The sequence below is a fragment of the Rutilus rutilus genome (genome assembly GCF_951802725.1).
Source record: "Rutilus rutilus genome assembly, chromosome: 13".
NCBI lineage: Eukaryota > Metazoa > Chordata > Actinopteri > Cypriniformes > Leuciscidae > Rutilus > Rutilus rutilus.
The window spans coordinates 37751001-37773211 of record NC_140218.1 but is presented as its reverse complement, the minus strand read 5'-3'; the positions used below and the strand labels follow the sequence as shown (position 1 = coordinate 37773211).

At 42.1% G+C, this 22211-nt stretch overlaps 1 protein-coding gene across 2 annotated transcripts in view; it reads left to right on the top strand.

Annotated features, from left to right (window-relative positions):
- The first annotated feature begins 405 nt into the window (after positions 1-405).
- The window catches only part of raf1a (Raf-1 proto-oncogene, serine/threonine kinase a), a 41659-nt gene continuing 19853 nt past the window's right edge, over positions 406-22211 (top strand). The window contains exons 1-11 of one of the 2 annotated variants that reach the window (XM_084429157.1): positions 406-608; positions 8020-8211; positions 8858-8970; positions 14235-14337; positions 14419-14576; positions 14925-15011; positions 16842-16944; positions 17140-17193; positions 20101-20125; positions 20230-20339; positions 22078-22195. In XM_084429157.1, the coding sequence (XP_084285283.1) occupies positions 8044-8211; positions 8858-8970; positions 14235-14337; positions 14419-14576; positions 14925-15011; positions 16842-16944; positions 17140-17193; positions 20101-20125; positions 20230-20339; positions 22078-22195 (1039 nt within the window). In that variant the 5' untranslated portion in view covers positions 406-608; positions 8020-8043. The remainder of the gene's footprint in view (positions 609-8019; positions 8212-8857; positions 8971-14234; positions 14338-14418; positions 14577-14924; positions 15012-16841; positions 16945-17139; positions 17194-20100; positions 20126-20229; positions 20340-22077; positions 22196-22211) is intronic. The other variant, XM_084429158.1, reaches the window with a different exon arrangement.

Sequence of the window (22211 nt, the reverse complement as noted above, 5' to 3'; positions counted from 1 at the left end):
TGTTCATATAACTGTTTTATTATATTTGTATATATTACGTATATATTTTATTTGTATATTTTGTATATGCTTTGGCAACATTGTTTCAAAAACTTTCATGCCAATAAAGCCCCTTTGAATTGAATTGAATTGAGAGAGAGAGAGTGAGTGTGTGTGTGTGTGTGTGTGTGTGTGTGAGAGAGAGAGAGAGAGAGAACTGAGAGAACAAACAGAGAGAGAGAGAGAGAGAGAGAGAGAGAGAGAGTGAGTGTGTGAGAGAGATAGAGAGAGTGTGTGTGTGTGTGTGAGAGAGAGAGACAGAGAGAGAGAGAGAGAGAGAGAGTGAGTGTGTGAGAGAGATAGAGAGAGTGTGTGTGTGTGTGTGAGAGAGAGAGAGAGAGAGAGAGAGAGAGAACAGAGAGAACAGAGAGAGAGAGAGAGAGAGAGAGAGAGAGAGAGAGAGTGAGTGAGTGAGTGAGTGTGTGAGAGAGATAGAGAGAGTGTGTGTGTGTGTGTGAGAGAGAGAGACAGAGAGAGAGAGAGAGAGAGAGGTTGCACTCGTCTTGTGTCGGTGACGTCATCGCGTTTCTTCAGGTTATGGCGGAGCTCAACTCTTCAAACTTTCTCTGGTGAGTGTTTATCGCTCCTGAAATGCATTATGAGTTTTGTAGTGACCGTGTCACATCTCATATTAGCTTTTCGTCTAGTGATTATAAAACTGTAACTGGCTTGTGAAATGTTTGTAGAGTTTGCTGTTTGATTTCATAGGTTTATGTAGAAAAAGCAATAGGGCCGCAGATGTAAAGAGATCTGCTCAACAACATTCACACCAGTGTGTGTAACCAATGCCTTTTAGCAGCATGTAATGGTTGCCTTGCGAATAAAGATCATTATATTCGCTTATCATGTTTTCCATGAAGTTTACACCCCTCTTCTTCCGATTACATCTTAGCGACTGCACTTGTGTTTGTTATGAATCTCTTCTGCTCATAAACACACACTGAACATGAGTTATTAAACACAGGCGAGCAACAGCAAGAGCTTGCGTGAGTGTTCGGCCTAAACTTACACGATTGTGCTATTTTGGCAGCTTTTTAGGTTTACTTTAGGTGTTCCTGGAAAATATAGCCGATATTTAAAAGTTACAGAAGCTGGACTGCCTGTGTGTGTGTGTGTGTGTGTGTGTGTGTGTTTGTTTGTGTCAGTATTATGACACATGATTTATACAATTCCAGTCAGTTTCTGTATCTGAGAAGACATGTCATTGCAGTTGTGTAAAGCCTAACAGCTGTTAAAGGCAGGGAAGGTGACAGAACTGTTGTTATGCTGGTTAATAGTCTCTAAACATCTAGAAAGCAATCTCTAAGTTAAGTGATCTAAAAGTATTTATATATATACACTACCGTTCAAAAGTTTGGGGTCAGTAAGATTTTTAATGTTTTTAAAAGAAGTATCTTCTGCTCACCAAGGCTGTGTTTATTTGATTTAAAAAAAAAGTAATATTGTGAAATATTATGACAATTTAAAATGACTGTTTTCTATTTTAATATATTTTAAACTGTAATTTATGAATAGAAAGTTCAAAAGAACAGCATTTATTTAAAACAGAATATTTTCTAACATTATCAATGTCTTTACTGTCACTTTTGATCAGTTTAACTCATCTTTGATGAATAAAAGTATTGATTTATTTCTTTCCCCCCAAAATAAAATTTAAATTCTTACCGACCCCAAACTTTTGAACGGCAGTGTTTAATGTTACAAAAGCTTTAGATTTCAGATAATGCTGTTCTTTTCAACTTTCTATTCATCAAAGAATAAAAAAAAAAAATTGTACACATTTGTACAATTTGTTTTCAACACTGATAATAATGAGAAATGTTTCTTGATCATCAAATCATCATATTAGAGTGATTTCTGAAGGATCATGTGACACTGAAGACTGGAGTAATGATGCTGAAAATTCAGCTTTGATCACAGGAATAAATTACACTTTACTATATAATCACATAGAAAACAGATGATTTAAATTGTAATAATATTTCACAATATTACTGTTTTTGTTTGTATTTTTAATCAAATAAATGCAGCCTTGGTGAGCAGAAGACACTTCTTTTAAAAACATAAAAAATCTTACTGACCCCAAACTTTTGACCGGTAGTGTATATATATATATATATATATATATATCGTCTGTGGAAGTCGTAGAACCATACAGTGTTCGTCCAGTCATAGCATTGGGTCCTACTGCCTGTCAGTATGTATTTCCACACCTCCGCGCAGACGTCACACGCCATCAGTGCGCTTCATGCTCTAGAGCTGTAGACAGACATCAGTCACAGAGCAGCGCAGACGTCACACGCCATCAGTGCGCTTCATGCTCTAGAGCTGTAGACAGACATCAGTCACAGAGCAGCGCAGGCGTCACACGCCATCAGTGCGCTTCATGCTCTAGAGCTGTAGACAGACATCAGTCACAGAGCAGCGCAGACGTCACACGCCATCAGTGCGCTTCATGCTCTAGAGCTGTAGACAGACATCAGTCACAGAGCAGCGCAGACGTCACACGCCATCAGTGCGCTTCATGCTCTAGAGCTGTAGACAGACGTCACACGCCATCAGTGCGCTTCATGCTCTAGAGCTGTAGACAGACGTCAGTCACAGAGCAGCGCAGACGTCACACGCCATCAGTGCGCTTCATGCTCTAGAGCTGTAGACAGACGTCACACGCCATCAGTGCGCTTCATGCTCTAGAGCTGTAGACAGACGTCACACGCCATCAGTGCGCTTCATGCTCTAGAGCTGTAGACAGACGTCAGTCACAGAGCAGCGCAGACGTCACACGCCATCAGTGCGCTTCATGCTCTAGAGCTGTAGACAGGCGTCACACGCCATCAGTGCGCTTCATGCTCTAGAGCTGTAGACAGACGTCAGTCACAGAGCAGCGCAGACGTCACACGCCATCAGTGCGCTTCATGCTCTAGAGCTGTAGACAGACGTCAGTCACAGAGCAGCGCAGACGTCACACGCCATCAGTGCGCTTCATGCTCTAGAGCTGTAGACAGATGTCAGTCACAGAGCAGCGCAGACGTCACACGCCATCAGTGCGCTTCATGCTCTAGAGCTGTAGACAGACGTCAGTCACAGAGCAGCGCAGACGTCACACGCCATCAGTGCGCTTCATGCTCTAGAGCTGTAGACAGGCGTCACACGCCATCAGTGCGCTTCATGCTCTAGAGCTGTAGACAGACGTCAGTCACAGAGCAGCGCAGACGTCACACGCCATCAGTGCGCTTCATGCTCTAGAGCTGTAGACAGACATCAGTCACAGAGCAGCGCAGGCGTCACACGCCATCAGTGCGCTTCATGCTCTAGAGCTGTAGACAGACGTCAGTCACAGAGCAGCGCAGACGTCACACGCCATCAGTGCGCTTCATGCTCTAGAGCTGTAGACAGACGTCACACGCCATCAGTGCGCTTCATGCTCTAGAGCTGTAGACAGGCGTCACACGCCATCAGTGCGCTTCATGCTCTAGAGCTGTAGACAGGCGTCACACGCCATCAGTGCGCTTCATGCTCTAGAGCTGTAGACAGGCGTCACACGCCATCAGTGTGCTTCATGCTCTAGAGCTGTAGACAGGCGTCACACGCCATCAGTGCGCTTCATGCTCTAGAGCTGTAGACAGGCGTCACACGCCATCAGTGCGCTTCATGCTCTAGAGCTGTAGACAGACATCAGTCACAGAGCAGCGCAGACGTCACACGCCATCAGTGCGCTTCATGCTCTAGAGCTGTAGACAGACGTCACACGCCATCAGTGCGCTTCATGCTCTACAGCTGTAGACAGGCGTCACACGCCATCAGTGCGCTTCATGCTCTAGAGCTGTAGACAGGCGTCACACGCCATCAGTGCGCTTCATTCTCTAGAGCTGTAGACAGGCGTCACACGCCATCAGTGCGCTTCATGCTCTAGAGCTGTAGACAGACGTCACACGCCATCAGTGCGCTTCATGCTCTAGAGCTGTAGACAGACATCAGTCACAGAGCAGCGCAGACGTCACACGCCATCAGTGCGCTTCATGCTCTAGAGCTGTAGACAGACGTCACACGCCATCAGTGCGCTTCATGCTCTAGAGCTGTAGACAGACGTCACACGCCATCAGTGCGCTTCATGCTCTAGAGCTGTAGACAGGCGTCACACGCCATCAGTGCGCTTCATGCTCTAGAGCTGTAGACAGGCGTCACACGCCATCAGTGCGCTTCATGCTCTAGAGCTGTAGACAGACGTCACACGCCATCAGTGCGCTTCATGCTCTAGAGCTGTAGACAGACATCAGTCACAGAGCAGCGCAGACGTCACACGCCATCAGTGCGCTTCATGCTCTAGAGCTGTAGACAGGCGTCACACGCCATCAGTGCGCTTCATGCTCTAGAGCTGTAGACAGACGTCACACGCCATCAGTGCGCTTCATGCTCTAGAGCTGTAGACAGACGTCACACGCCATCAGTGCGCTTCATGCTCTAGAGCTGTAGACAGACATTAGTCACAGAGCAGCGCAGACGTCACACGCCATCAGTGCGCTTCATGCTCTAGAGCTGTAGACAGACATCAGTCACAGAGCAGCGCAGACGTCACACGCCATCAGTGCGCTTCATGCTCTAGAGCTGTAGACAGACGTCACACGCCATCAGTGCGCTTCATGCTCTAGAGCTGTAGACAGACGTCACACGCCATCAGTGCGCTTCATGCTCTAGAGCTGTAGACAGGCGTCACACGCCATCAGTGCGCTTCATGCTCTAGAGCTGTAGACAGACATCAGTCACAGAGCAGCGCAGGCGTCACACGCCATCAGTGCGCTTCATGCTCTAGAGCTGTAGACAGATGTCAGTCACAGAGCAGCGCAGACGTCACACGCCATCAGTGCGCTTCATGCTCTAGAGCTGTAGACAGACATCAGTCACAGAGCAGCGCAGGCGTCACACGCCATCAGTGCGCTTCATGCTCTAGAGCTGTAGACAGACGTCAGTCACAGAGCAGCGCAGACGTCACACACCATCAGTGCGCTTCATGCTCTAGAGCTGTAGACAGACATCAGTCACAGAGCAGCGCAGGCGTCACACGCCATCAGTGCGCTTCATGCTCTAGAGCTGTAGACAGACGTCAGTCACAGAGCAGCGCAGACGTCACACGCCATCAGTGCGCTTCATGCTCTAGAGCTGTAGACAGACATCAGTCACAGAGCAGCGCAGGCGTCACACGCCATCAGTGCGCTTCATGCTCTAGAGCTGTAGACAGATGTCAGTCACAGAGCAGCGCAGACGTCACACGCCATCAGTGCGCTTCATGCTCTAGAGCTGTAGACAGACATCAGTCACAGAGCAGCGCAGGCGTCACACGCCATCAGTGCGCTTCATGCTCTAGAGCTGTAGACAGACATCAGTCACAGAGCAGCGCAGGCGTCACACGCCATCAGTGCGCTTCATGCTCTAGAGCTGTAGACAGACATCAGTCACAGAGCAGCGCAGGCGTCACACGCCATCAGTGCGCTTCATGCTCTAGAGCTGTAGACAGATGTCAGTCACAGAGCAGCGCAGACGAAGCCTTTTACAGTTCCTCCTGAACCAACACAACCAGCTCATGCTGCCTTCACGCCATAACTGCTGTCATAAGATATGGAAACCCGTGACCAGTGATGGGAATAACGGCGCTATAAATAGAATAAAAATAGAAAAAAGCGTGCGGTGTGAATGCTCTAATCTGTTAACATGGGCGCCGGAATAAATCCGCTCTGCTAACGCTCTGCTAACGCGTGCAGTGTGAACCCGGCCTGAGCCGAGAGGCAAAGACTTGTTTACTGGTCTTCCTTGGTATACCTCATATTGTTACACTGGTCTACTTTTTCGAGGAAGAAAATACTTGAAGTACAGTATATCTACCAATTGTCTGAAGTTTTTTGTTTTGTTTTATTTGCACTACAAAGAGTTTATATTTGTTATTTCTTTTTGGTATATAGTGCTTAAAGGGATAGTTCACCCAAAAATGAAAATTCTGTCAGTAATTACTCACCCTCATGTTGTTCCAACCCCGTAAGACCTTCGTTCATCTTCGGAACACAAATTAAGATATTTTTGATGAAATCTGTCTCACTCCTCCATAGGCTGCTAGGTGGCCCAAACTTGCTGGCCCAGAAAATGTATTAAAGACATCGTTAATATAGTCCAAGTGACTACAGTGGCTCAATCTTAAGTTTATAAAGCGACGAGAATACTTTTTGTACGCAAAAACAAACAAAAATAACGACTTTATTCCACTTGGTGACGTGCAACACAGACGCGCTGCGCTATTACACTACGCGAAAAGACCCGAGGCCCAGAGAGAAGGAAATGAAAAGTGGAATAAAGTCGTTATTTTTGTTTGTTTTTGCGCACAAAAAGTATTCTCGTCGCTTTATAAACTTAAGATTGAGCCACTGTAGTCACTTGGACTATATTAACGATGTCTTGACTTTAATACATTTTCTGGGTCAGCAAGTTTCAGTCCCTTAGTAGCCTATGGAGGAGTGAGCCAGCTCTCAGATTTAATAAAAAATATCTTAATTTGTGTTCTGAAGATGAACGAAGGTCTTACGGGGTTGGAACAACATGAGGGTGAGTAATTACTGACAGAATTTTCATTTTTGGGTGAACTATCCCTTTAACAAGCTTAATTTAATTGTGCCCAGTTGTGGCCCGTTGAGGGCAATAAATATCAAAAGTTCCAGAACATCTATTGTGTATCGATCCACTATATAAACATAATATCGACAGACATGGCATTTGATTGGAGGCTAGTCTCGCTTTGTCCCACAGCGACATGAATATAGTTTAGATTTGTGCACATTGTTTCTGTTAATAATGTATTGTATTAAGTGTCCATTTCATTATAATATTCAGATTTATCATGAATAATCGAACATGTACATGTATTATCAGTTCTGTTATAGAGGGGTGGAGGTGGGGTTACATTTGAGCATTTAAAAATGTACTTGAAAGTAACGCAATAGTTACTTTCTGAAGTAACTAGTTACTTTTATAATTTGTAACTGAGTAACTAATTTAGTTACTTTTTGAAAGAAGTAACTAGTACCTGTAATGTTGTGTGCTTTGAGACACGAGGTAGTTTAACGCCGTCTCGTCTCATGACGTTTTTCTGTCTCTGTGGTGTGTGTGTGTGTGTGTGTGTTCGTGTGTTTTGGAGACGCTCTGAAGGGAGGGTGGGATCTCATGCTTTCAAAGCTTAGCTCGCTGTTGCTAGCCTCTCCCAAAATCGCCTACCCTACCTTTAAACTGGGATTAGAGGTGCGGCTCCGTGAACAATTTGGAAGACATTTTCAATGGTCAAAAACCAAATGTGCGTCACTTTGCGTACCGTTGATATTTAGTCTTTTAAAGAGGAATATCTGAACAACAAATAATGTTGAAACTAGTAATTTCTCTCTTTTTTTTTTCCAATCAATTCAATTGCATAGAATATATCTGAGTGCAATAAAAATAAAAGAGTTTGCGTGCCTATAAGATATCTTAATATTCTTCTAGTCTAATTCTAATAAACTTTTCCTTTGGAATCTTTATTTTCAAGGTCCTTATATGGTTCAGTCACATAGAAATGGGGATCCCAATGCGACTCCATGTTCAAATGGTTGAATTGTACCCATTTCCAATGGTCAAAAACCAAACGTATGTAGCTTTTCAAACAGTAATGAAATTATATTGTGCACTAAACTTATTTTTTGCCTCTAACTCAATCACAGATGACTGAAATTGTACAATTTACTAGCCCTTTGCTAATTAAAGACATTTTTTAGTCGCCTAGCATAAAATTTGTGATTTGCTCGCATTTCAGCAAGTTGACCTCTGCTATTATTCATGGCCCAGTTCTTTAAAGCTGCCTAATGAACCGAAAGTGAAAGATTTCTTGTGTGATTATAGCAGTGTTTTACACACAGTTTGGATCTGCCATCAGAGTTCAGTGATAGTGATAGTGTATTGGTGTTTCCCCAGACGTCAGTGTGAGAGGGCATCGTAATGGAGCAGCTTCAGGGAGCGTGGAGAAGCGTCACCAACGGTCTGGGAACCAAGGAGTGTGTGTTTGAGAGCTCCTGTGTGATGCAGTCTCCTCAGCGCCAGTCCTCAGACGAGCCCAGAACCAGCCGGACCATCCGGGTCTTCCTGCCCAACCAGCAGAGGACAGTGGTGAGAGCCTCTCAGACCTGCGTTCTCCTACAGCCTCTTCAGGGCTTGAATCGCTCCCATCTGGGCGGAGACTCAAAATTCCTTTGGCCAGAAGAAACGTGTATAAAAATGGCAAATTATCCCAACGGCAGTGATTATCTTAAACCATACAATTTTCTAAAGGGATACAATAGAATGACTAGCATTATAGCGTGTGTTGGGAACAGTGTTTAATTGTATAATTTTGTTCATTCTGTGTGTGTGGTGTTAATGTGTGATGTGTTTTTAAGCATTAATGTGAATGCTTCTATGTCTCCAGAGACGAATTTCCGCTCCGTAACAAACAGTAAAGTTCAGCTCGACTCATAGAGCCCGGCGGGCACGAGCATCTCAGTCAGTACCGGTGCTGAACACTCAGTAGAGCAGATCAAACACTGGCAGAAGAGTGTGGTCTGAACTGTTGTGTGATTATTGATATTACAGTATTATAAGCAATAAAGCTGCGAGAAACGATTTCCTCAACAGTAATCTGCCTCAAAACTTACAAATGATTGTTGGCATGAATTTTGAAGACTATTAAATCCAGTGGCCAGTTCCTCTTGTCTTACATAGAATGCCAGTATGACTGAAGGGCTGTGTGTGCTCATGGCGGGTGGTGTGTGTGCAGGTGTGTGTGCGCGCCGGCGTGACGCTGCACAGCTGCCTGATCAAGGCGCTGAAGGTTCGAGGGCTCCAGCCGGAGTGCTGCGCTGTCTTCAGTCTCCACCCCGGACACAGGAGGTCAGTTCCCCTCGGCTCCAGCGAGACGGCCAGACATATCAGCACTACCTTTCTTTCTATATCTTACGATATTATTGATATTTATCACAACATTTATTTACCATTAATGGGGAAGGAAATGCTTTCCACATATTTGTCAGACTGAATATAAACAGAGTAGCTACCTTTTAATTTCGGATTCTGCGTTTCATGATTTAATCATCCTTCCCTCGCGCTCTGTAACAAATCCTTCCCTTGTGGGTCAAAATTACCCGAAGCCCTAAAATTACATTTCTTTCTCTTTTTTTTTTTTCGTCCAGAAAGCTTATTTTATTTTGATAATATTTTTTCTATTTTTAATGCAATTTTTTTGTGCTATTTTTTATTTTATTTACCTTTAAATTACTAGATTTGATCAATAAATAATAAATAACTAGTAATTTAGTAATTTAAGCACATTCCTCACATTCTTTCAACGAAAACTCAAAATGACTCACAACCTTTTAATTCAGCTCAAAATATCTTACATTGGGTGTCTTTGACTAGCCTGGTTCTACCAGACTCTTGTACATTTCATTTGTACAGAGAGTCTGGAATCTCTCCATTGAGAAACGTTTACTTCCTTGTAGGCGGGTTCTCTGTTAAAGTTCAAAACTATTGGATCTGCCCAGAGTCACTCAGGATCTGCCATAGCCAATCGCTAACGTGTGGTCGTGACGTATGTCATGCGCCGAAACCGGCCGGAAACATTTACAAATTCAAAATGTATATTTGACACTAAGGACAGTGATGTATTCAGTCAACTGTCGAAGCTGGGTCTAATCATTAACAATACGCCGTTGCGGTCGTTTCGGATCTGCCGCAAATGCTGTACAGTGATCACCAGGCTACTGCGCGATACGGAAACAACTTTTCTGCCTCCTTCACTTGGTCCTCCATTAGTGCAACAAGAGGGGAGAAGACAACAACTATCGGCTTTGCATCCCTATCGTTCGCCTTAGCTAACTCATTCACCACTAGAACTGCCATGGCAGTCATTTTGACCGTTTTGAATTTTATATCTGCAATAACTTGAAAATGAAAAAATAAATACAATCCTGCTGGTGCCTGACTTTTCCTAAAAGTGTCTGTATTTTCATTTAAAAGGTTTTTCATATAAATTACCCATGGAAATTACACATAAGGCAAAAAAAAACAAATGAACATATTTACCTATTTCGGCCATAAACGGTCATATTGACCGCACTGAATTTCGCGGTATTATTATACCAATATACGCAACAATAAAATGTGGTAAAAAAATACACTAAACATATTCAACAACAAATCATTTAAATGTAATGACATTCAGAACAGAACAAGAATGAAAAAATAACTAAAGCCAAAATGAAATGCTTTATAAGCGAAAGTGAAAGTAAGCGGCGTTGGGCTCACGTAACTCTCTAATTAGAATCAAAATGTTTCAACATTTGCGATGTATTTGGATGCTAAACTATTCTTTATCATAGGCTTTGAACTTCACTCACGTTCCAATATCGACGGAAAAAATCATCCTCTTCACACGATTAAAATGGTACGAATTGTAGCCTACTAGTAGCCTACTGAGAAACAGAGCAGTGGAATTTGTATATGTTAGGTTGACTATTTTATTATTATTCACTATAATGAACAGGCTGCAATGCTGGAATTTGGTGTGTGTGTCGACGGGCGCGGGCGCGATCGAACAGTGGAAACATGAAAACATCTCCGTCATTTTGTTCAGGGCATCTACGAATATTATTTATTTATAAATTATAATTAAACTTGTTTAAATGTACAGTTTGGTGTTGTTTTGTTTTTAAAAGACATCCTAATACAATAAATGCATTAATCTCTCAATTGGGGATTTATCATTTAAGATATAGAGTTTTGAATAGCGATCAAAATGACCGCTTGCGGCAGTTCTAGTAGTTATGGAATTCTTCTGGCACTAGTGCTGAGTGAGCTGGAAAATCAAACTTTTCCCGAACCCCGTGGGGAGGAGGGCCACAACATCATGGCCACCAATAAAACTTAGCAAACATTGTTCTTGCTCCGGCTTTAACTTCTGTATATTCTGCAGTTTTGCAACAACGGACCGAATAGCTTTTCTCACATCTTTCTCCGCTGCCATTACTCCAACTCAAACTGACGCACTACATCAACGTCATCGTTCACAGCCACTCCCTCTGTTCGCTGATTGGTCCTACAAAAAATTGATTTCTGGAAACCTAAGAATATACAGCAGTCCCAGACGTAGTACTGAAGGAAAATGAAATTGAGCGGAAGTACGTAGGAGGGCGGAGCCAGGCTAGTCTTTGACCTCTTGTGGGGATAAAATAGTATAACATGACATTTCAAGACTCTTGCCACTAGATGCAGGGTTTTTCCTGGGTCAAAATTGGTCTTCGGTGGTGGCTGACCGACATGGTCATCCACACACAGCAAAGAGTACTCTAGTATCCACATGATCCGCAAGCCCAATATTGACAATAAATGTTAAATTTAAAATAAATACAAAGAAACAGTTTGTGATTTTTTTCTTAAAGAAAAGAAAGTAATTAAATGAACAAATATGAAAATAAAACAAAACATAGACTTAACTGTATAAATTATACATTGATACTCATTAAAGCTAAAGTTATCAGTGAAGAGCAGTGAGTGATTTTCTCTTTGCATTTTGTTGTCTTATTAGGGATAGTTCTCCTAAAAATTCAAATTATCATAATTTACTCTCTCAAGTTGTTTTAAACTCGAATAAGTTTCTTTCTTCTGTTGAAAATAAAAGTTATTTGGAAGATTGTGGGTAACCAAACAGCTGATGAACCCCAGTGACTTCCATAGTATATTCTCCTATGAAAGTCAATGGGGATCAGCTACTGTTTGGGTAGCCACATTCTTCAAAATATTAATATTAGAAAAATATTAGAAAATATTAGAAGGAAATTAATAGAGGATTGGAACAACATTAGAGTGCATTAATGATGAGATCATTTTTATTTTTGGGTGAACTATCCCTTTAAGGACAAGCGGCAGCGTGTTTACTATAACTACTGTCTCTTTAAGAGTTGCGCGCGACGCGTCTAATATACACGCATTTGACAAGCAGATTTTCTCTCAATTTTCTCAAGTTTTCTTTCACTTTAGACATAACCGACTTTGTTTATATAAACCTTGTGTGTATTTAACAGTATAAGCACAATAAGACTCGAAAGATAACTTAGTCCAGTATCCAGGCGCTGGTAGACAGGCTTTTAGTGCATGTGAGCTTCACAGCACACGTCAGAACAGCGCAACAGCACGCGAATTAAATGTTTAACCGACAAGGCATTAAAGCACATGCAAATTATGAACTGCAGTGTCCCGTTCCGCTGCGTTAACATTTATGTGAACATATGGCGCGTTGTTTAGTATGTTGGGAGGCGCCAGAACAGATATAATGCACGATTCTACAATATTTCTTCAAAAGCAGATAGTGGAGACATTTTAATCGTCCACGATCAAAAATCGTCATATCGCACATCCCTAAAAAACCACTTCAAACTGGATAGATTTTTTTTTTGCGTTTATTTAAAGTTATGTCAGCTGCATGTGCGGAATGCTTGTCACAAGCTGTAAGAGAAGATAAGGCAACTTTTTTTGACTGCAATTCACACCCAGCGCTAATTCAGCAAAAATATTCTCCGAATGCACCACGTGAAACATGAATTCGGTCTTCTGATCTTTCTGATCAGTTGATTTTGATGCGAGGGAGAGAGCAAAGACAGAACTGAAGACGGAGAGTGCGCGCGCGGGGGTGGGGCGCTGTGATCGTTCTCTCCGTCACTCCGTCAGTAGCCTGCTTCACTCACAAAACCCAATTACTGATCAAATAAGGCTTTGGCGGGACAAAAAATCGTTTTGGCGGCCGCCCAAAAATTTTCAATGTAGGAAAAACCCTGAGATGGCCTTATAGCTCTATATGCAGCAAATGAGCTGTTCCGCTGAGTCCTCATTTTTTGTTAAAGTTTTAGCATTTTCAGCTTGAATTTGAGCTTTTTTAGTGTCCTGAAGCATTCCTCGCATCCCACTCATTCCTATGGGGTCAAATCGACCCGAGAGGGAAGGATCTGTTACTTTTTTAAATTTCAACCACAAAACTCCTCGAATCCATTTAATTTTTTTGTGTATTCGTGGTTCAAGTGCGACAAAAGTCATGGGGTCTTGGACCCCTCCGATGAACACTAATTTATTTTATTTATTTTTTACTATTTTTTGGGTCAAAATGACAATGTATATAAACTTTACCAGTTTAATCAAGCTTTTTAAATGTAATCAAATGAAAATATAGCAATTAATATACAACAAAACATTGCATTTTTATTTTTGTCAAATAAGATGCTGCACAATAGAGCTGCTATCAAATATAGTGTGGTCAGTGTGAGGTGTCAATATGCCAAAGTGCGGCCGATTTCAGCCACAAAATCAGCTTGGCATCATGCCTACAGTTTCATTGACGTGTTATTCGAGAACGGCTTGGTCTATTGAAAAGCTTTTGATAACCTTTTCCTGGCACGGTCTGAAGATGATCTGGGCCAATTTTGGTGTAAATCAGACCAACGGTCTAGGAGTTCGAAAAAGTATGTTTTCAAAGAAAATCAAAATGGCGGACAGCAAATTCCAGCAAATATGTCATGATTGGTATCATTGCTCTCGGTATTACTCAAGGAATCTATCAAGATCAGTTTCACTAAAATAGGCAAAATTAATCAAACATTATTAGCTTTTTTTGAAACGTATAAAAGTTGACCAGAAGGTGGCGCTGTTCTGGAACTTTGAGTACCTTCAAGGCATAGTCCTGATAACACAGAGTTTTGCAATGATGCGCTAAGGCTTTCGTAAAATAAAGCTTTTCACAGCTAAATACTGTACTGTAGTTAGTGCTGATTTCACGTTATGTTTAATTATAGCGCGCAATCCCACTTTTTTATGTGTCCTCAGAGTGTGCTCATACATGTGTGTCAAATATCTCATTTCGGCCAATATTTATCAAATCAGTCATTTAAGTGTTAAAATATTGGTGATCCGTATCTGCCTCATATTTCCTGATCAGTGCGCCACAACTTTTTCATTTTCATTAAATAACGCAACTATGCGTTCTTTAAAGGTATTCATTCGGTGGGATATTGCTATAGGATCTGATGTTGAAAGTAAATTTCATCCCTAATGTGTCCGCTTTACACTGGTATTGTCCCTCATAGCTGGTTGACGTATGTGTATGTTTGCAGCAAGAAGTCTCGCATGGACTGGAGCACGGACTCGACCTCGCTCATCGGGGAGGAACTCCTAGTGGAGGTTTTAGACCATGTCCCCTTGACCACACACAACTTTGTGAGTGTTACACACGCCTGTTTGTGCACACCTGAAGAATTCTGTTCATAGTTCAAATTAAAAAGATGATTTCATTTTCAGGTTAGAAAAACATTTCTGAAATTGGCTTTCTGCGACATCTGCCAGAAGTTCCTGTTAAACGGCTTCCGGTGCCAGACGTGTGGCTACAAGTTCCACGAGCACTGCAGCACCAGAGTGCCCACCATGTGTGTGGACTGGACGAACATCCGACAACTGCTGTGAGTCTTCATCATCATCCTCCTCAACAATACCCATCAGCTGAACATCAGGGGCACAGCCCATCTAACTGTTTACATGATACGCTGAGTTATTGATCAATGAAACTGTGAATATTCACATCAGTATTTGCAAAGAAAGTGAAAAGCATAAAGTGCCATGATGGTCTGTTTGCATGTCCTCGATATGAAAGCTTCAGTCCACATCCGTCTGTGTCTACATGAGCTTTACGTGAGGTAGTCTTACAGAACTCCCCCATTCAGTCCGAGGCATTCCTCAGTTGTTTTCATGGCACACATGAGTCTGATATTTTCACCATGAATGACGCTTGACTGCTCTGCGTTTGGCAGATTGTTCCCCACTCCGGGTGAAAGTGGGACTCCGTCTCTTCCTACGCTCACATCTCGGAGAATGAGGGAGTCCCTGACCCGAAACAGGTAACGCATCGTCTCAGATCACATGATGCAAAACCATTGTTTTCCTGTAAATGTACACACACCGCTCAGCGACTGCCCGTGGTTTGATGGCTTGAGGAAAGCCTGGGTTACGTATAGTCAAGTCACCTTTATTTCTATAGTTACTTACTTTATATAATAATGTTTCAAAGCAGCTTTACAGAGATAACAGGAAAATAATGATTCAATGGCTCTAAAAAAACAATCGTTCTTCAGCTGAAGTCACTTCAGTGTTGATTCAGTTTGGGTCAATAACTGTGTAAAGTTCATCAAATATGTAATGAGTTTAATTCGGCTGTACAGCAGCTCTGCAGAAACAGTGATGTCATCATTCACTCAGCTCAGGTCTTATATAATAGTGTCAGTGCCGTCAGATCAACAATACTGCTGAATATGAAGCGTCCTCAACTAAGCAAGAACACAAACTCCATCAGGACACAGAATAGAGACAAACCCTTGGGAGAAACCAATCGAGGGGCCAGTTCATATATCTCATAAATAATATAAAAGGTAAAATATACACTACTGGTCAAAAGTTTGGGGTCAGTAAGATTTTTAATGTTTTTAAAAGAAGTGTCTTCTGCTCACCAAGGCTGTGTTTATTTGATTAAAAATACAATAAAGCAGTAATATTGTGAAATATTATTCCAATGTAAATCAGCTGTTTTCTATGTGATTATATAGTAAAGTGTAATTTATTCCTGTGATCAAAGCTGAATTTTCAGCATCATTACTCCAGTCTTCAGTGTCACATGATCTCTAATATGATGATATGATGATCAAGAAACATTTCTCATTATTATCAATGTTGAAAACAGTTTTTTACGTTTTTATTTCATGATGCTATGATGAATATACAGTTCAGAAGAACAGCATTATCTGAAATCTAAAGCTTTTGTAACATTAAACACTGCCGTTCAAGAGTTTGGGGTCGGTAAGAATTTAAATTTTATTTTTTGGGGAAATAAATAAAATAAATCAATACTTTTATTCATCAAGGATGAGTTAAACTGATCAAAAGTGACAGTAAAGACATTTATAATGTTAGAAAATATTCTATTTTAAATAAATGCTGTTCTTTTGAACTTTCTATTCATCAAAGAATTGGAAAAAAAAAATGTACACAACTATTTTCAACATTGATAATAATAATGAATATTTTTTGAGCATCAAACCATCATATTAGAATGATTTGTGAAGGATCATGTGACACTGAAGACTGGAGTAATGATGCTGAAAATTCAGCTTTGATCACAGGAATAAATTACACTTTAAAATATATTAAAATAGAAAAAAGTCATTTTAAATTGTCATAATATTTCACAATATTACAGTTTTTTTTTTTTTTTTTATCAAATAAATGCAGCCTTGGTGAGCAGAAGAGACTTCTTTTAAAAACATAAAACATCTTACCGATCTAAAACTTTTGACCAGTAGTGTATATGGATTAAAAAAGGGACCCAAGCAATATATGGTGATCTCCTTTGGCTTTCAGCAAACACTCAAAACACATGCACCGGTGAGTGTTGCTCGGGTAGACGCCACTAAAGCTTTATGCGAGCTCTTTAAATAACATTTGTGGATTACCGGAGCTATGACACACAGTGTGTTGTTGCTAAGGCCATCTAGTGGGATTTTGCTTTATGAAATTTGAGTAATAAATTGAAATGAAACGTGCTGTTTGTCTCCAGGTTCCCCCATCCCCTAGTTTCTGTGATGCTCTTGTTTCTTGATAACCGTGTCCGTGTGTGTGCACTAGTCTGGTGTTTCATCAGCTCTGTGCCTCAGACACTCAAACCCTCATGTGTTCAGTTACTCCAGCCCTTCAGCTCTGACCCCGAGACTGCGCTCCACCTCCACACCCAACGTCAACATGCTCAGCACAACCCTGCCCGTACACAGCAGCCAGATCCAGGTGACCACGCACCACACACACTCCTGTCTCACCTCTACACATCTCTTCAGCTCCACCTCCATCTGTGTGTGTGACAGCTGTCAAACTCTTAAGCTCCTCTAAATATTGATTGGATTTGCTGTTCTCCTCTCTATTTCACTCCACTGTTTCTTCCGTTCTCTCTTCACTGTCCTGTTGTTGTTGTGCTGTGAGTAGCTAGACTCGTCTCCGAGCTCCTGGTGCCAGCGGCAGTCTGGTCTGAAGAGAAGAGTAGGTATCGTTCTTCTGCCAGGCGTAAGGTAGTGCTTGACTGACAGAAGCTTCCTCACCCTGCCTGAGGTTAAGGCCGTTCTCTCACCTGGCTCCTTTTCTCTCTCGGTTCGGTTCGTCAAGACACACATGAACACGCCGATCGCGCTCGGATCCGCACAGAAGCAGTCGCTCCGAGATCGGCTGAACGAAGTGGTCTCGGCCCGACTGAACTCTGGGGCGGTTCGGTTGAGGTGCGAAACAGGGTTCGTACAAGGTGCTTAAAATGCTTGAAATTGAAGTCCTGTAAAACCCTTGAAAACAGCCATATATTCATGAAGAGGTACTTGAAAAACGCCTGAATTATTGAAAGACAATATATGTGAAATTAGTGTTTAATTTTATCAATAAAACGATCTTTTCACACAAAATGAAGCTGCAGCCCATCTGATATAGATATAGAGCCATTTTGCATGGCTATGAGTGTAATATTGCTCATAAATATCCCAGAATATGATACAGCTTTCATTCTTCAGATCAATCATATATTAATGGAAAAGCGATATCTTTGTCATAGTGTCCTTTCAATGGTAAAAGTTGCCAGTCATTGCATCTGCTGCACTTTATTTGTACCATTTTGTTTTATTGGTTTATTTTTGTTTATCTATTTACCTTTTTTAGAAGTTGAAAGATAATAAAGATATGGATTGATAAGTGAGATCTCTGATTGAAGTCCTTAGAAAACCAAAAAGTAGTGCTTGAAAAGTCCTCAAGTCCTGGAATTGCATTTTACAGTATCTGTACGAACCCTGTGAGAAAGCAATCCGACCTAACGGACCAGCGAACTAATATCATAATTCATAAATCATCAAATGTGTTATATAAAAAGCAGCAGTTGTCTGATTCTGTGATTCTGCACATTAGTGAACGCAGTTGAAAACCAAAGAGAGCCTCCTCATCTGAAAGTATTGTGTAATTGATCTTCTCCATCTGAATCTGATTCCCGCTCTAACTAAGCGGTAATGATAGCTACATTCGTATAACTGTGTCTTGACAGCTACAGATAAAGACACAATAAGCTTGCGGAGTGAACTCGTCAATCCAAACTCTGACCAATAAGAGGACAGCTTAAGACCGCCTCTAGACCGCCTCTAGACCGCATCTAGACCGCATCCAGACCGCCTCTAGACCGCATCTAGACCGCATCTAGACCGCATCTAGACCGCATCCAGACCGCCTCTAGACCGCCTCTAGACCGCATCTAGACCGCATCCAGACCGCCTCTAGACCGCATCTAGACCGCATCCAGACCGCCTCTAGACCGCATCTAGACCGCATCCAGACCGCCTCTAGACCGCATCTAGACCGCATCCAGACCGCCTCTAGACCGCATCTAGACCGCATCCAGACCGCATCTAGACCGCATCTAGACCACATCCAGACCGCCTCTAGACCGCATCTAGACCGCATCCAGACCGCATCTAGACCGCATCCAGACCGCCTCTAGACCACATCCAGACCGCATCTAGACTGCATCTAGACCGCATCCAGACCGCCTCTAGACCACATCCAGACCGCCTCTAGACCACATCCAGACCGCATCTAGACTGCATCTAGACCGCATCCAGACCGCCTCTAGACCGAATCCAGACCGCATCCAGACCGCATCCAGACCGCAGCTAGACTGCATCTAGACCGCACCTAGACCGCACCTAGACCGAATCTAGACCGCATCTAGACCGCATCTAGACCGCAGCTAGACTGCATGTAGAGACAGCATGTAGAGACCGCATGTAGAGACCGCTGTGGAGACTGGTATTGTTGTAACATTATGCTTTAAAGCAGAACTTGGTAACTTTTTTAACTTAATAAAACTGTCTAGAAATCATTTGGATGGTTAAACAACCTGTTCTGGTGATATTGGTGACTTTCCCCGCTCCCCCCAGCGTTCCCAGGCGGAAAACCAACCTTGCAACTTGGGGACTACCGTCCCGGCAAGATAGAAATTGGAAGTCTCGTGAGAAGCGAGAACGAGAACGAGCGCGAAACACGAATTGCTTTACGGCAATTCGACATAAACACACACGCATGTATGATGTATTACCAGATTACCCACCTTGGTAGACATAGCTCCACACGATACAGTTGGCTTGCTCCGATCATAACAAACGCACATGAGCAGCGGTAGAGAGGGGGAGGAGGCTGACGCAAGTGAGTTTTTTTACTACAGTGTTGTGAAATATACACCCTCCCACAGCTGTAGAGGGGGAAACATGCGACAACAAAAGGGAAAATCAGCGAAGAAGTGACTAGTGTTCGCTAGAGTTGCCGAGTTCTGCTTTAATATCTGTATTTTACAAAGATTGCATTTATTTCTAAAGCCGCAAACAGGTTTAAATATTAAGAATATGAAACACTATTGCTTTGCGAGTATTTTGTGTGCTCTTGGTGGACATAAATGGGTAAAGTAGTGTTGCGTCCCTGCACATCTGCTCAGCTCAGCTATAACATTTCTAATTTATTAACATTTATGTGAAAGTTTTACACAGTTTATCAAATTAAACAAGAAAGTCTGCGCTCTGATTATTTACATTACTACAAATTGTAAAGCAGCTGTGATAAACAGTGAGCAAGTCTTGGCAAGCTCTGAAACGTTCTTGTTTTGCTTCTGTTCTGTGCATTGAAATATGACTTTCATATAGTTGGTTGTCAAAAAGCAACTCTAAAGGCCATTAAGAAGGGAGTTACAGGACCGTGAGTGAGTGAATGATCAGGCTAGTTGTGTGTGGTGCACATCATAACATTAGCAACGCTACAGGACAGTGTGTAAACTGCTCAAGCAACACGCTTCTGCCTTGCAGTGTGAATAGATTGAACAGTTGTGTGTTATTTCTTGATATTTTGTTCTTCTGTGTGTGTTTCTTCTAGGATGCCATGCGAGTTCACGGCTCAGGTGAGAATGAGACATTGATGTGAATCCAGTGAGAAGTGTGTTTGCTGTGGTTTAGTCATGGCGTGAGTAGGGGTGATGTTCATCAGTCTCCCGTGTCTCCTCAGCTGGCGGCTCTCCGGCTCAGAGCCCCACGGCCCGGACCCAGCCCCCCGTCCCCGCCGGGGCCCCGAGAGAGCGCACACCGGCCCTCGGCCCGCAGGAGAAGCTCTCCATCGTAAGCTCTGCTGAATTATTTATTGAAGCCTTCCTGTGTCGAGCTGCAGTCTTCAAGGCAGAGAAACATTGGCTACGTTTACATGGACACCTTTTGGTTCAATCGGAATGAAATCAATACGATTGACGAATCCGAACACGGTGTTTACATGAACGATAAATAAAGTAATCGGGTTGATGTGCGCGTTTATATGTCACAAGCTTCAAATCGGGATAGATTTTTTGACATGCGCACACTGCACACATATACAGAGTTTCCCGCTGTTCGCGCATAACTATTCTCCTCTATTGGTTCTTTATTTGTTTTAAACAGCAGACGTAATATTAATCTGTCTCTGGCCATGATTTGGAGTCAGTGAGCACATATATTTATCTTATAAATATAACAACTTATATTTATCACGCAGTAAAAATCGTGTGTGGATGAGAATCCGAAACAAGGACTGGTGGGCCGTTGTCCTGCTTCACTTCACAGACACGAGAGCGAAATGAGAATTTTAGAATGACAGGACACTTATTTTTATGACACTTTATTCAACAGGAAGAACAGCTCGTTCCGCGCATCATACGTCATTACGCTATTTAACGTCATCGCACATGCATACTTTCAGTTTCGGTTTTCAATCCGATCAAGTGTTTGCATGTTCTCTCGATCGGATTACAAAAGGAATAAACCACCCCTTTCAATCCGATCGAAATTTCATTGGGATCGCACTCAATCGGATCGTTTAAGGTGTTTACATGAAGGTTTTTTAGTCCGATAGAGCCGTCTATCCGATTATAAGTGTCCATGTAAACGCAGCTATTGTAGTTTATATACACTTCAGTGCACAGTCCTTAGAAGTGTTTCGACCTGAACCATGGCGTGCAGATGTGAGCAGTTACAGGAACCCGGCCGGACTCTGCAGTTTCACGAGCACATTCTGATACTTCATTATCGTAGTGAGAAATGCCCTGGAAATGGAATTATACCTGGTGTTAAGAAGTATTTTCAGTGGTCCGATCACAAGTGATCAGTAGGGGTGTAACGATACCCTCATGTCACGATACTGAACTCACGATACGGTATTATTAAAAGACATATGATAAAAGATTAACCTAAAATGAACAGTTGATTAAAATGCTAAATTTGGTTTTACACTGAGTGTGTAAATGAACAGGTTTGGATTTAGTGCTGAAACCCACAGCACAGGACAATAGAGACGCCAGAATAACAATATTCTTGATTCTGAAGCTGAAAATACAGGATTATTGTAGATGAATATGCTTGATCTCTGTCACTGACTTGATATATTTTATATAATGTAGGACACTTTTACTGGCAACATCAGACATCTGGCTTTATCAGGACCCACAGATATTCCCCCATTGCATTATTATACATTATATTCAACATTATATACAGTAGATTAATGTAGTTGTAAAAACTCTCAGTTACTGTCTTCTCCTGTAATCCAAGCTCATGATACTCACATCTGCTATTGTCACTGAACTGACACATTTTGTATTGCATTTTAACACTTTTAAAATACTATAATGATGTATACTGTACAAATGTACATTATGGTTTTAAATATTCATTACAGTAATGATAATTTAGTTGGAAAATGTGCTTAATTGTTGTTAAAGGAATATCACAATGCCAAAAAATCTGAATGGTCTTAAAAAGGTTTGTTGGGGTCAAATATGACTGTTTTAGCGCACTTTCTCAAGTGCTAACATCAGGTATTGTTTTACAGCGGCCGCGGGATAAAAGAGACTCCAGCTATTACTGGGAGATTGAAGCGGCTGAGGTGATGCTGCTGAACCGGATCGGGTCGGGCTCCTTCGGGACCGTGTACAAAGGGAAATGGCACGGTAAGCATCGGTTTGA